The 14,032-nt window shown below is 40.5% G+C and overlaps 3 protein-coding genes across 10 annotated transcripts; 2 read left to right on the plus strand and 1 right to left on the minus strand.

Moving 5' to 3' along the window:
* Window positions 1-506: 506 nt before the first annotated feature.
* LOC137731024 (protein TWIN LOV 1) lies at window positions 507-3,921 on the plus strand. 8 transcript variants are annotated; one of them, XM_088687778.1, is made up of 7 exons: window positions 507-1,549; window positions 1,764-1,971; window positions 2,083-2,147; window positions 2,273-2,352; window positions 2,461-2,516; window positions 2,603-2,666; window positions 3,323-3,921. In XM_088687778.1, the coding sequence occupies exons 1-7, from the start codon at window positions 976-978 to the stop codon at window positions 3,473-3,475; spliced, it is 1,200 nt and encodes a 399-aa protein (XP_088543904.1). In that variant the 5' UTR covers window positions 507-975; the 3' UTR covers window positions 3,476-3,921. The 8 variants fall into 8 exon arrangements, 4 of the variants coding, with proteins under 4 accessions (XP_088543904.1, XP_068326169.2, XP_088543905.1 ...); XM_068470068.2 differs by having other exon boundaries at window positions 517-1,549; window positions 3,347-3,921; XR_011068235.2 differs by having other exon boundaries at window positions 566-1,549; window positions 2,461-2,496.
* Window positions 3,922-6,248: 2,327 nt separating this feature from the next.
* Window positions 6,249-8,031, plus strand: LOC137730747 (aldehyde oxidase GLOX). Its single transcript, XM_068469707.2, has one exon. The coding sequence runs from the start codon at window positions 6,249-6,251 to the stop codon at window positions 7,995-7,997; it is 1,749 nt and encodes a 582-aa protein (XP_068325808.2). The 3' UTR covers window positions 7,998-8,031.
* Window positions 8,032-8,356: 325 nt separating this feature from the next.
* On the minus strand, window positions 8,357-13,495 carry LOC137731803 (protein NRT1/ PTR FAMILY 4.6). Its single transcript, XM_068471028.2, has 5 exons — window positions 13,312-13,495; window positions 13,105-13,213; window positions 12,548-12,765; window positions 9,964-10,404; window positions 8,357-9,751 (listed from the first exon to the last, which is right to left on the minus strand). Exons 1-5 carry the CDS (start codon window positions 13,312-13,314, stop codon window positions 8,762-8,764), a joined length of 1,761 nt encoding a protein of 586 aa, XP_068327129.2. The 5' UTR covers window positions 13,315-13,495; the 3' UTR covers window positions 8,357-8,761.
* Between the last annotated feature and the right edge of the window lie 537 nt (window positions 13,496-14,032).

Consider the following 14,032-nt stretch of genomic DNA (forward strand, 5'->3'; position numbering starts at 1 on the left):
TAAGTGGATCTTTTTTCAAATTATCATGTATTCCTCCAATTTTTTTGAAATATAAGCAATGCTGGAGTGTTTAAATTCAAAACGCAATGGTTAAAATATAAGACTTAAACCACCTAAGCAATCTATTATTACATCTACTCTTCATTCTTTGTTTTTGTTTTTGAAAGCACTTTTCATTCTTTGATTGATACTTATCAACGTGAATTCACTTACAGCATCCCCAATGAATTCTCTAAATGAACTCCTAGCCAAAATATGAAGAGAAATCGAAAAATTTCATCTCCAATCACGCTTTCTATCATGCTTTTAAATTTAGATAGAAGTCGGAAAATCTAAAAAGCAAGAAAGATGCCACTAGCATTCGTTATTATTGTTTTAATAATATTTTAATAAAAATTTTATTTCAATTGATTCATAATTATTATGACTTTTTACTCTTTAGCTTTTTTTTATTTTCCTGAAAAACGAATAGCCCAAACAAAACTATTAGAATAATAAATTAAAATATTTCAATTTGACTCTGCACAGTTTGCTAGAGCGTTCCTTCACAAAAAAAAAAAAAAAGAAAAAAAAAAGGGAAATTCAGATTTATTTAGTTTTCGCACTAATTAAACCAAAAACGATTGATGGGTATTTCTCAGCGATTATTGTTAATTCGAAAACACAACAACCTGCACTGCACTAGATATTTTCGAATTTGAAATTCCTGATGGGTTCCCTTTCACTATGAGCTCACTTTCTCACAAAATATGTTCATCAAAGGTGCTATCCTTACATTTCATATGTCATAAAACTCACCCAGTAATCAATGGGCGACGCCAATTGATAAAATTCTTTGAATTTCTGCGTGCTCTGCTCGTTTTCTCAACTGGGTTTTCTCCAATTTTTTAACTTTACGGGTGCCCACATGGGATTGGGACTCGATCGAACACAGAGCGGCGCAGGTTTTGTGGAAGTGATTGGAGAACAGGGACGATGGAATCGGAGCTGGGTTTAATTGAGCAGTCGTTCATCAGCCGCTACTCGCTCTGGGTCCAGGAAGCTCTGGGGGAATTGGCCGACAGCTTCACGATCACTGACCCTTGGATTTCCGGGCACCCAATCGTGTTCGCGAGCAAAGAGTTCCTGAAAATGTCGGGATATTCGATGAACGAGGTGGTCGGGAGGAACGGCAGAGTGTTTCAGGGTCCGGGGACTTGCAGGCGGTCGGTCATGAAGGTCCGGGAGGCCATCAGGGAGGAGCGACCTGTCCAGGTTAATTTGCTGAATTATCGGAAAGACGGTACGCCGTTTTGGATGCTGTTTCATATGTGTCCTGTTTTTGGGAAGGAGGACGGGAGGGTGATTCATTTCGTGGGAGTTCAGGTTCCGATTTTGAGGGAGCCGAGGCGGTCTGGTGGGAGAAATGGGGTTGGTTTGTGTGAGGAGGGGTCTAGGATGAGTGAGATTGTTTACGGATCGTGTAGAAAAGAGGTGTGCTTTGATTCTTTGGTTGATTTGGGTCGTGTTTTGTCATTGGAATCTGCATTGGATGATGCTGATAGCAGAGGTTCGTGTAATGCAATTTCTTAATTTTTTGTTCCAAGTAATGTTGTAATATGTTGCTTTTTCAATTGTTATTTCCTGTTGTCAATGATTGTTGGTGATGTTAATCTTAAACTACATTGTTTTCGGTGTTCTAGCTGTGTTGATTGTGGTTTCTGGTTTTGATTGTTACCAAATTTTTGTTGTGGTTGAGTCTTCGTTTACCATGTAACACGCAGGATTCAACATTGAAGAATCGTGTGAGGCGAGTGATGTAGAGAAGACGAGAGCTGCAACTGCGATTAATAACATCTTGTCCGTGCTAATGCACTATAGCGAGTTAACGGGCAGATTAGTTTGTGGGAAGAGATGCAGCTTATCAGGGGTGGGACTTCTCAGTTCAGCCTTAAATATATCTCTTGGTAGAATCAAACAAAGCTTTGTATTGTGAGTTGTTGCAAATTCTCATTTCCTTACTTTGCAGAAGGTTTCATGCTTTCTGAAGATTGCTGATGATTGTACGTTTTGTTTGCTTCGATATGATTGTGTTGGTTTCAGAACTGATTCGCACTTACCAGATATGCCTATAGTTTATGCAAGTGATGCCTTCTTCAAATTGACAGGTAACATGTACAATGTTAGCTATTTGCTAGGGTCTTTCTTAACCATCTAAACTCCATGTTGTTTGCAAATCTTTTGAATGATCCAGCATATGCAGTTACTCGACTTAGTTGTTTTCCCTGTATAGGTTATGCTAGACATGAAGTCTTGGGGCGCAATTGTAGATTTTTGAGTGGGGCGGATACAGATCCCTCAATGATATGTCGGGTATTTTCCCTTTTTCGTCATGATTATGTCGTCACCATATATTTTGGTGATTGGGTGGAATAGATAGATGCTAGTGCATCATCCCATTTTTGCTTGTTTTCCCCTCAGATAAAGGAAAGCATTCAAAACGAAACAGCATGCACAGTATGTATCTTGAATTACAGGTTGCTGCTTAACTATATGTTCTATATGTTCCATATGCACTACAAATTATTCATCGGATTTGATTTTGTTGCTATTTCATTCTCAGGAGGGATAAAAGTTCATTTTGGAATCTCCTTCACATATCACCTATTCGTAATGCTTCTGGCAAGGTACTTTATGGCTAAAGCTTTCACGACTCTAGTTGAATCTTATTTTTTTGTACTGTTAATTGTTTTTGTCAATGAGATGTATTGGTGTGCCTTTGCTTGGAGAAAAGTAAAGCAGAAAATGCTTTTCAATTGATCAGCGTTTTCTGGTATACAAATATGGAGTTTCGTTTTTGGGGGACTAAGTTTCCTTCCTTTTTCTCTTGTATTGGGATTGCTTCACAGTTCACATACAGTTGACTTCCATGTTTGTGTGGAACCGTATGAACAAATGAGAAAATTATATTAGCTACGACATTATTAACTTGGAGAGATGTGTTGGCGGAGCTGTAACTATGCGATTTGTGTTCCACAAGCATTGATGGATAATATCATCGGAGGTGTTACAGTTTACCAATTTCTAATCTTTCTCCATTTTATGAAAGAATTGAACCTCTTGATATTTTGGCCTGTTGAATGTGGTTGCTCATTTTCTTTATAAATCCCATTTACGAGTCTTAGGCACGGCATCCTTGAATCCCAAGGATCCAGATTAGTACTCAACTGGCTGTGCTAATTGACAAAATCACTTTAGTTCCACTTTACCCGATCTATTGGTATGGACCCAGTTGCTCATCTTGTGTCTCTCTGTTTCTCTTACTATGTTTATGGCTGTTCAGATTGCGTACTTTGTGGGTGTTCAGATGGAAGAAGGGTGTAAGAACCAGGTCGAACATGGGCTAAGCCCTGAGATGAGGCAGCTTAGCGCTGTTGGTGCTGTCAGAATTGCAGTGCGGAGCTTAACAATGGGTGCCGGCCCTTCCAAGTCTTAAGAGAGTAACAGACTCTGCATCTTGCTTGCTGCTAGTGCCGCCTTATATCTCACCAATATCTCCCACAGTCCCATGCTAGAAATTTATTCCATTGTAACACATTTATGTTCTTATCTGGCAGTAGATGGAAATGCAGACTTCGGAAAAAAGTTTGGTTCGTTGCCACATCCAATCCTTGTTACACTTAATTGTTCATATATAAAAGGTCTGTCAGTGGAAATTTATCGAGTTTCTGCTCGAAACTCTCAGACTCACTCCAGCTTCAAGCTGCTCATGATGATTGGCCTTCTTCTCCGCGGTCGTTTATCTTTCTTCTGGTGTTTGTCCTCTTTCTGTGACGTCTTCCTTGTTTGGTGTATTGTACCTTTCTTTGCAAGAAAAGAAATGTGCAGAAAGCAATTTGGAGTTGCAATCATCTATTAAATTAAACACCAAAGTTTGTGTTCTGGTTTTGTTTTGTTCTTATCAAAAGAATCAGGCTTAGGGCTGGTTTGGTATTGTTGTGCTTTGAAAAAAAGCTAATTCTGCTGTGCTGTGAGAATAAGTAGCTGTGAAATAAAACAGTAGAGTGTTTGGTAAACTTTTTTGTAAAAGTGCTTTTGAAAAAAAAAAAAAAAAACAGTATTATAGTGTTTGGTAAACTTTTATGTAAAACATATGTGAAAAAAAACCGGTTTTTCAAAGCTAGGTTTAGCAGCTTCTTGTTTTTGGCTTTTTTTCATCCAAAACTGAAAAAAAACTGAAGCTGAATGTTTACCAAACACAAAAACAGCTCCTAACTTTTTTTTATACCAGCTTTTTTCAGAATCACCTCAGTACCAAATCAGGCCTTAATATTCCCACTTTAAGTCAGGAAAATAAAATGGCTTCAAAGTTGTAGGTTTGAGCATCTAGGCTAGCCTGTATTAGGCAATTTTCTACACTACACCCCAATTCATTGATGGCGTGTTTACTAATCCGTAATCAAATTGAGAGGAATTGGATTAGGGGGAATTGGATTGAGGAGACATTGAAATGAGGTGGAATCAGAATCAAATTTCTGTTGAAGTTGTTTACTAAAACTGTTTGGAATCGGAGTAGGAATGATGTTGAGTCCATATAAGTTGTTTACTAATTCACTTCAATCGGGATGAAAACTAGGTTGATTACTATATTGCCCTTACATAAATAAATTATTTTCATACTAATTAATTTAATTTAATTCTTAATTAAATTTATATAATAAAATTCATCTACATAAGCATATAGAAATAGGTTTTATTTATTTATTAAAAGTTGGCAAGAATGATGTTGAATCCATATAAGTTGTTTACTAATTCACTTTAATCTGAATGAAAACTAAGTTGATGACTAAATTGCCCTTACATAAATGAATTATTTTCATACTAATTAATTTAATTAAATTTATATAATAAAATTATCTATATAAAAATATATAAATAGGTTTTATTTATTTATTGAAAATGACATAATGGGTGTCAAATGAAGGGCAATGTTGGGATAATAAGAAACAAGTGAGGGCATAATAGGAATAAAAGATGCATTCCCGATTCCCTTACCCTCAGGGAATTCAAATACCTCACAAAACTAGGGAATCCCATTCCTCCAATTTCAGGAATTGGATTCCTTGTTTCGTGTGGGCTCCACCACTTTTTTGATTCCTTAATATTTAGTAAACACCAAAATACTCCGTAATTGGAATTCAATTCCCTTTCTTTATTCCGATTACCCTTACGTAAACGTGCCATAAAATTGTTGATATTTTCAAATTACCTATGAAAATTTTAAAATATCGTGAGAATATAGTGCTTCACCTCTTTTTGATTATTTACAAGCCTGTTTACAAATAAATTTTTTTTTTCTTAAAAAGGAGGACAATTGGTGACATGTCATAGTTATCCACCCCTTTCGAGAGCCGAGAAGACTCACAGAGGTATTTTAGTCTCCCTTGGCCACAAATCTGTCTTCCACACCAACATCGGGTTTCAAATCCGAGACTTCTAGTTTTTAGTTTTAAGGAAGCCTCGTAATTCGCTCTTTACTACTGGGCTACCAGCTCGTGGTTCGTTTACAAATACTTGATAATTTTAGAGATATTTATAACCTTACTTGAAATGCTTATGGAAATTAGGTGGTTAATTAAAGACTTGTTTGTAAGTATTTTTAAAATGACAAAAAAACGTTTTCAGTGAAATTAGTTCAAAAAGTAGTTAAAGTGCTTCTTGTAAAAAAACACTTAAAAAATTTTTCCAGAATAAACCTAACTTTTTTATTAAAGATTGGTTTCAAAAACATTTTCACTAATGTTCCAAACAAGCCATATATCTCCATCAAAAAAAAAAAATTTCTCTTTGCTACAACCCTAGCCCTTAAGATAATTCATCATTTTGTGCTAGAGTTAATAAGAAGACAGATCAACTTCTTCACACTTCATATTATCTGTTCTCTGCACCCCGCAGTGTTCACTTAACCTTTTTAATTGAAAAAGTAATTTCAAATAATTAAAAACGTAGTCCCATAAACAATAAAGGTAAATACGCCCATTCGGATTCACCCACTTAATGATTTTATACCAAAACCTCCCATATATGGGTGCATTGGTTAGGCCCGGCCCGGCCCACGAGCCCTGTTTAGAAGTAACGACGCTGTCTGTGGGCCCTCCGAACAGAACAAAACCTACCGCTTTGAGCTAAATAGGTAAAAACACGGCCACCGCCATCTCCATGCACAGCTCAGAGTCACTCCAGTGCAGTGAATCAATAGCCAAGAAACCATGGCTTCCGTTTTCAAGAACCTTTCTTTCTCCTCCTCCATTATCCCCTGCTTCGTCCCCATATTCTTCTCCTGCTTCTTCGTCGTCTCCCATTCCGAATACTTATCCCTGACCACGTCGCTACCCTCCAGTACGACGAAAATTAGTAATGTATCCGACGGCGGCGAGTGGGTTCTTTTGCAAAAGAGCATTGGCGTCTCGGCCATGCACATGCAGCTCCTCAAAAACGACAAAGTCATTATCTTCGACTGGACCGATATGGGCCCTTCTAACCTCTCCCTCCCCGACGGTTCCCCCTGCCGTCATTACCTCTTCCACAACAGGACCATAAATGACTGCACCGCCCACTCCCTCATCTACGACCTCGCCACCGACACATTCCGCCCCCTCTTCGTCGCCTCCGAGACCTGGTGCTCCTCCGGCGCTCTCGATGCCAACGGTACCCTCGTCCAAACAGGCGGATACGGCGACAACGGCATCCGAAGAATCCGCACATTCTCCCCCTGCGACGACGACAGCTGTAAATGGGCCGAGCTCCCGACAAACCTCTCCGACCGCCGCTGGTACGCATCCAACCAGATACTCCCCGACGGACGCGTCATTGTCGTGGGAGGAAGAAAAGCCTTCACCTACGAATTCTACCCCAAGAAAAACGACGAGTCGAACGACGAGTTGTTCCACTTCCGGTTCTTGGCGGAGACCAACGACCAGGGCGAGGAGAACAATCTTTACCCGTTCTTGCACCTTTTGCCCGACGGGAACCTCTTCATCTTTGCAAACAACCGGTCAATCTTGTTTGATCACAGTAACAACCGGATTGTTAAGGAACTCCCCGGTATGCCCGTCGCCGTCAAGCGGAACTATCCCAGTACGGGATCCTCCGTCCTCCTCCCGCTTAAAATGAACGGGGTCTTGTCCGGGTCGGGTCTGCCCGAAGTTGAAATCTTGATATGTGGCGGGGCGCTTCCCGGCGCTTTTAACTTGTCGAAAAATAAAATACACGTCGGCGCCTCCAACAGCTGCGGTCGGATAAAGTTGTCCGACCCGCATCCGAAATGGGTCATGGAGGAAATGCCCATGCCACGTGTCATGTCCGACATGCTGCTACTGCCTACTGGTGACGTCATCATCATCAACGGCGCATCGAACGGGACGGCAGGCTGGGACGCCGCTGAAAATCCGGTTTTCAACCCGGTCTTGTACCGGACCTACGAATCGGATCCGGACCGGAGATTCGTGGTGCTGAACCCGAGCAGCATTCCAAGAATGTACCACTCCGCCGCTATTCTTGTGCCAGATGGCAAAATATTGGTGGGCGGCAGCAACCCGCACAATGAGTACAACTTCAGGAGAGCTTTTCCCACTGATCTCAGCCTGCAGGCGTTCCACCCGCCGTACCTGGGCCCACTCTTCGCTCCCTTGCGGCCGTCGATCCTGTCCGTCGAAACGAGGGACGATACGGTATCGTACGGGCAGGAGTTTTCTGTTACCTTTGTTTTATCCGTGTACCGGGCGGATCCCGGGATTTCGGTGGCGCTGGTAACGCCGTCGTTTACTACGCACTCGTTCGCAATGAATCAGAGGATGGTGGTTTTGGACGTGGCACTCCTGGAGCCCCTGTCGACGACTGCTTACAAGATTACGGCGTATGGCCCACCGAAGAACACGGTGGCCCCACCTGGATACTACTTGCTGTTTCTTGTCCACGCTGGCACTCCCAGCCACGGTGTCTGGGTTCGAGTGCAGTGAATGCCATTCATTGGCCAACATTAATTTGTATTTTTGGAGGAGTAATTTAGGATTATTCTTTTCGGGATTATTGAGAATTGAAATGAAGGTGACCTAGAGAAATGGAATCAGTTAAACATAATTATTGTGTGATTTTATTGTTAATTACTGCGTTGGTTTAATGCATTAATCCTTAACATTAATAATAATCATAATATAATCATCTATAAAGAATTATTCGACCAAGTCAGCGTTTCATTCAAAGTTCTCTACTTTTTTGATACGAGAATCTATACGATCCTATTTGAAGTGTTAGTTCCAGCTTGCGTCCTATAGCCAGTGTAGGTCCCCTCCCCTTATAACCTTCACTGATAGGTTAGTTTCGACAAATCCTCTGTTTATTATCCTTAAAAAAAAATGACCACATGTTGCTTCCAAAAGCACGACACATATTCCATCGGACCATTTCCAATCTCACAACATGAACCAAGCTACTACATATTTCTACTAGGACAGATAACTTAAGATCACATGATTTAAAAAAAAAAAAAAAAAACTGCGCTTAAACCCCATTTTGGCCATCATATTTACAGTCCAAGCAGTTGTCTTGCAGGTTATGATCACCATGCCACATCTTAATTATGATCCTCCCAAAAACAACTCTTTTGTTGAGTACTCTCACGGCACGGGAACGTCCCATGTCAATAATACATAGACATGTTAAGTTTTTGTCCATATAAACTGTAGTGGTAGCGTGCCCATGCCATGTAAGATGCTATCTTGTTTTACTTATTTGTTCTCGTTGATCTGTATTTGTATCTGACCGCCCAGAAAAGATAGTGCAAGAAATTCAATCCACTCAGCACGCACATGAGCCAATAGAATCTCTCCAGGTGGTATTGATTCAGCTTTTTACCAGCCAGCCATTTGCGCTCGGAGTACTTCCCTGAAACATCATTCACCACAGAAACAATCACCGAGCTTAGGTAATACCCCATTGCCAAGGATGCCCAAGTGAGAGATGTGGCCAGAGACCTCATGCTTTGCGGCGCTTCCGTGAAGAAGAACTCCAACAGTCCGGCCAACGTGAACAGGTCTGCCGACCCCAGGAACAAGTACTGCAGCGCAATCCAAAAGAACGTGATCGGGAGCGGCTCGGTTGAGTCGAGCATCCCGGAGTTGGTCGCTACACGCTTGCGCTTGATCTCGACAAGGGCTGCTATTGCCATGGCAACGATGGAGAGGGCTAGGCCGGTCCCTATGCGCTGCAAGTGGGTGATCCCCATTTCGGATTTTGTGGCCTTACGTGCGAATGGGATGATGAAGAAGTCGTAGACTGGCGCTAGGATCATGATGAAGAGTACGGGGAAGATGGGGAGGGAGGCCGGCGGGACTTTTAGAGAGCCGAGCTTTGTGTCCATTGTTGCGGCTTGTTGGACGGAGAATGTTGAGAGCTGAGCTAGGCAGCAGTTGAGCATGATTGTGCACGCGAAAATTGGAAGGATTTTAAGCACGATTTTGACTTCTTCGACTTGCTTCACGGTGCAATGTAGTTTATCATGGACTGGCTTGTTCACTAGAACTGCTCTGTTTAGGAACTTGAGGCTTTCTGTTGGAGTTTGATCATCAGTGGCGTAATTCTCCTTCTCCGCGGTGTTTGATTCCGATACCGCGTGGGCAATTGGGGTTGAAGAAGAAGGGCTTGGAGTCATGCTTACAATGGCATTGCTTGGACTTTTGGTCACACAGCTGTGAAGTGTGGCAGCAATCAAAACCTGCTCAATAACAACACAAATTAAATTATTTTACATGGAATTCAAGCAACCTTTTAGATGTTTAGGCCCCTCCCAACATTTTAGATTAGTTTAAAGTAGAATATCGTTTGTACTTGTAGATCTCTCTGGCATATTAGTAATGTGTAATTTATGTTATCATGAACATTAGAATTTACATGGAAGTTGTGCATATCGTCTTAATTTTTTCTTACCTTAAAAATGGTTGTTAGGGGACTTCCATTTGGTATCTTGTTCCGGTAGAGAGCGGAACCAGCAAGAAACACCGGTATAGACAAAAATATGCTAATGGTGGCAATTCCAAAACCCCATTCCCACCCTTTGTTGTCTTCAATCCACACTACCAGTGTCACCGCAATCAGGCCGCCGCAAGAGAGGCAGAAGATAAAGTAGTTGAAGAAGGTTGATCTCTGCTTCCTTCCTTGTGGAGTGCTCTCGTCAAATTGCTCTGCACCATGTGAGGGTAAGGAGCCCTTTATCCCTCCGACCCCCAGTGCCACCAGATACAGGCCTAGGAACAACATGGCAGCTTTTCCGCCTTCGACTTCTTGGCATGGATCGTCGAGGCTGCCTTCAGTGCACGGTGGTGGCTTCAGTGAAGGTAAGCGAGCTTGCACTGTGAGTAGGATCAAACCCTGACGATGTTGGAAATTTGAATTGGTTAATAAGGCAGATAAACATTAAGCAAAAGAATAAAACATTTGCAAGTTAAAAGAGTTAAATTCTCAAATTCTGTGATTTTGGTGTAGATGTGAGTTAGCTTGGTCGGTAAGGACAATAGGTTTGCCCTTGGCACTCGCTTTTGACATTCTTCTCTGTAAATTAGACTAATTTAGAATATCGCCTCGAAATTTGGGTTTTGTCCCTGTATGGTGGGCCTGGGCGCTGGCCTATACACATGGCATATGTTGGGCCTTTGTCTCATGTCTTGCTGCTAGAGACCTATCAGGTCACCAGCTGATGTAGGACATGATTGGGCCACAAACAATGGGCTCCACACCCTTCAAAGTGACCAATATAAGAGTTATAAAGTTTCAGCATGTTCCATCAACAATAAGCCCCAAAAATTTCAATGTATCCTTTTCATTGGGGAGGAAAAAAAATTGAGAAATGGCATTGTACAGATGTGATAAATCCAATAAGCAAACAAGGAAACCTAAAAAAATTGGGTCCCACATCCACGTGTTGAATCCCCACTACAATTTTTGGACGTTCTGCACAAACAAGGACTTGCTGTATGAACTGTCACTACACATGAAAAAAATGTTTTTGGGGTCTTACTTATCCTAAAAACCATGATTGATGGCCCTAATTTGATGCACATTTTATCGAATTTCACATCTCTCCGGCTCCGGCTCCTTATCAGATCTGTAACCACACACGTGGTTCAGTGAATTTGGACAGAAGACACCGCCGTCGGATTTGAAAAAACTTTCCTCTTGCATAGTTATAGGAGATCCAAAATAAGGAAATTTAATGTTGGGTATGGGTCTTTCATCTATCATGTATATGATTAAATTTACTTGGTCCAATCATGTTTCCCAAAACATGGGTGTACGTGGCAGAAAAAGGGCCGGCACATGGGTGGAGGTGGTACACTAATGGGTGATAAGAGTGAGATTTTATCATGTAGTACTGCGTAGTGTTTCTATCAAGCAAGTCTAAGCAAAGACAAGATTGTCAAGGGAGAAGACAAAGATAGATTGTATTAATGCATGCGTTGCTGTCAAGCTGAAATTGAGTAATCGAAGTTTCTCATTGTCATGGCATGATATGAGACAACAAATGCATAGCCATACATGGCCCTCAATCTTGAAAGCAATTTATATGATACGAGTATACTGTTATCGTGATGTTTAATACAAATGATACATTGTCATAGGGACAAAGGTGGAGCTAGGAAAATCTATAGGAGTGAGCTATGTTTCTTTCTTGTTCGAGATAAGCTAATTTTGCCAAAAAAAAATTCTAGGCTAGTATGGAATTAGACAACTTTTGCGAGTAAAATTACATGTAATTTTATAAAAATCCAACTTGATTATTAAAACTCATAATATTAGATTACTATGGCCCCTAACTTTGACTTTGTTGCCTAACAAATCCTATCTGAAGATCACAGTGACTATAATAAGAGATTCTAATGTGTAACCGAAAGTGTGTCTCTAATACCGGTCTTGCCATCCTGCACTATATGTAAGAATTTCTCCTTATTAACTTAATAAGGCTATTACGTTTTTCCCATGAAAAAAAGAAAGAAGTATAGTGATATATTTTCTCTAGGCCTCAACTGCAACCAAGTGAACTCATTGACCACAATAAATTATGCTTTATCCAATATATCCATACGGTTTTCAATTCCTGCGAGGCTGAGGGTTTTATGGCGCTTGCTTCCAACCCAGCTCGCATAGACTCAGTTCCGACTGAAACGTGATCTTGCAAGCTACGGCCCTTTGGACTCCCTCGAGAGAACCATATATACATATATATACACACACACACACACATATACATACATATATATATAAATATTATTTAGAATTAGTAGTCTTAAAAATATGATGTATGATGCAAAAGGTAAGGGGAAAGGAATGGAAGAAATGCATAGAGATGTGCAGATTTCAACATATACAGAGCAACTAACAAAAGAGCAAGATAAAGCTTGTAACTGAAAACAGAAAAAGGAAAGAGAAAGTTGCAAGCAGAAGTAACCAAAAAAAACGGTGAGAGAGAGGAGAGAGAGAGAGAGAGAGAGAGAGGGGGACTGGAAACTGTATTTACCAGAAATTCAATAACTGTACTTATCAGGTAGATGTGATAAGTTGTGAAAAAGGCGTCGGATAAGAAACCACCGAGAAGGGCCAGAAGGAAGGCGGTGCCCATGAAATCTGTGACATCGTTTGCCGCTTTGGACGGAGATAAATGCATGTAGTCCGATAGGTACCTGACCAAGTTGCTTGCATTTGCCAGATATGCCAAGTTCTCCAATACCTCGGCCACTAAATACATATGGATAACAACACACACAAAACGCAGCAAAATCAGTGAAAAAAACCACCAAAAACTTAGAAATACAACATCATCAATGATTTCAAAAGCCCGATTCTTTGTTTTGGGGATTGGAGTGATCAGGATTAGGTAGAAATGTTCTGTTGTTCATCAGGTGACCAACAAATGAATCATCACTCACCCTTGAATTTGATATCAAGGGTGGAGAATGAATGAACGTGCTTTGTATGTTTTAGCTAGTCTCAATCCTCATGTGAAATCCAAGGGTATACATATACCCAGGTGATCAGTTGGCCAAGAGAACGGGACTATAGAATTAGGGAACATACCCAGCACAAACGAGGAAGCAAGCATGCCACCATGCCGGCCTCTGATTGCAGATCGGCTTCTCCAGTCAACATAGCCTTCCCATCTGGTGCTGAGATGCTGTTCTTGCTCCTACAGGAACCATTACCAAAATTCATGAGGCATAATTGCAATAAAGAAAAAGCAGCATGAAAGGAAGAAAAAGGAGAAAAAACAGAGGAGGAACCCACCATTTTCTCTCTTGTGCGTCCTCTTTTTTTTTTCCCACTCTGAGGAGTGGGGGTGGGGGGTTTCAGTTTAATTTGGATCGAATCCCTGGTGCCAGAGGAGTTTGATTAGAAATAAAGAGCGGTGACTGGTGGGAGATTTAAAGAGTTGTGAAGGATAGGAGGGAAGGAGTCCCAACTTGGGGAGAGAATGGTCTTGAGTCAACAGACCCTTTAAATTAATGAAGATTAGATTAGTACTGTTTAGTCTTTACATCTAAAAGTCAATAGACCCTTTTAAAAGTAATTTTATTAATTTGTGTATACATATTAAATTGTAACTTGCATAAGAATTCTTCGTATGTAAGCACGTATTTTTTAACTTTATAGGTCTTAGATCATATTAAATTTATAGGCTAGTGATACTTTGACATTGTTTAATGTTTTTCTTTCTATTCAATATGTCAACTTATAAACATAAATTTCAGATTATAGTAAATGCTTTAAACCAATAAAAAGCACGGTCAATTAACAATCACCTTGATAAATGTTTAAACCAATAAAAATTTAATAAAAAACATTTAATAATTAAGTAAAAATTAATTGAAGCTGCTATCAAATTTAGCAGCCCCTTTGTTGCCAATCCATGTCATGACTTGGACAACACTTGTGTTGTTTTTTTTTTGTTTTTTTTTTTGCTTTTTAAATCTCTTTTGGAGATGCTTTTATTGTCTAATTAGTGTCC

Source organism: Pyrus communis, chromosome 16, assembly GCF_041283825.1.
Source record: "Pyrus communis isolate YQ-2024b chromosome 16, ASM4128382v1, whole genome shotgun sequence".
Classification (NCBI taxonomy): domain Eukaryota; kingdom Viridiplantae; phylum Streptophyta; class Magnoliopsida; order Rosales; family Rosaceae; genus Pyrus; species Pyrus communis.

What these genes read in the sequence shown, in the direction of transcription:
- LOC137731024 (XM_088687778.1), top strand. Translation starts at nt 976, where the DNA reads ATGGAATCGGAGCTGGGTTTAATTGAGCAGTCGTTCATCAGCCGCTAC. An exon ending in ATCCCTCAATGATATGTCGG is followed by an intron (nt 2,353 to 2,460) that starts GTATTTTCCCTT and finishes TTTTCCCCTCAG; the next exon opens with ATAAAGGAAAGCATTCAAAA. An exon ending in TTCGTAATGCTTCTGGCAAG is followed by an intron (nt 2,667 to 3,322) that starts GTACTTTATGGC and finishes ATGGCTGTTCAG; the next exon opens with ATTGCGTACTTTGTGGGTGT.
- LOC137730747 (XM_068469707.2), top strand. Translation starts at nt 6,249, where the DNA reads ATGGCTTCCGTTTTCAAGAACCTTTCTTTCTCCTCCTCCATTATCCCC.
- LOC137731803 (XM_068471028.2), bottom strand. An exon ending in GTACAGTTATTGAATTTCTG is followed by an intron (nt 10,405 to 12,547) that starts GTAAATACAGTT and finishes CAACATCGTCAG; the next exon opens with GGTTTGATCCTACTCACAGT. An exon ending in CCCTAACAACCATTTTTAAG is followed by an intron (nt 9,752 to 9,963) that starts GTAAGAAAAAAT and finishes GTTATTGAGCAG; the next exon opens with GTTTTGATTGCTGCCACACT.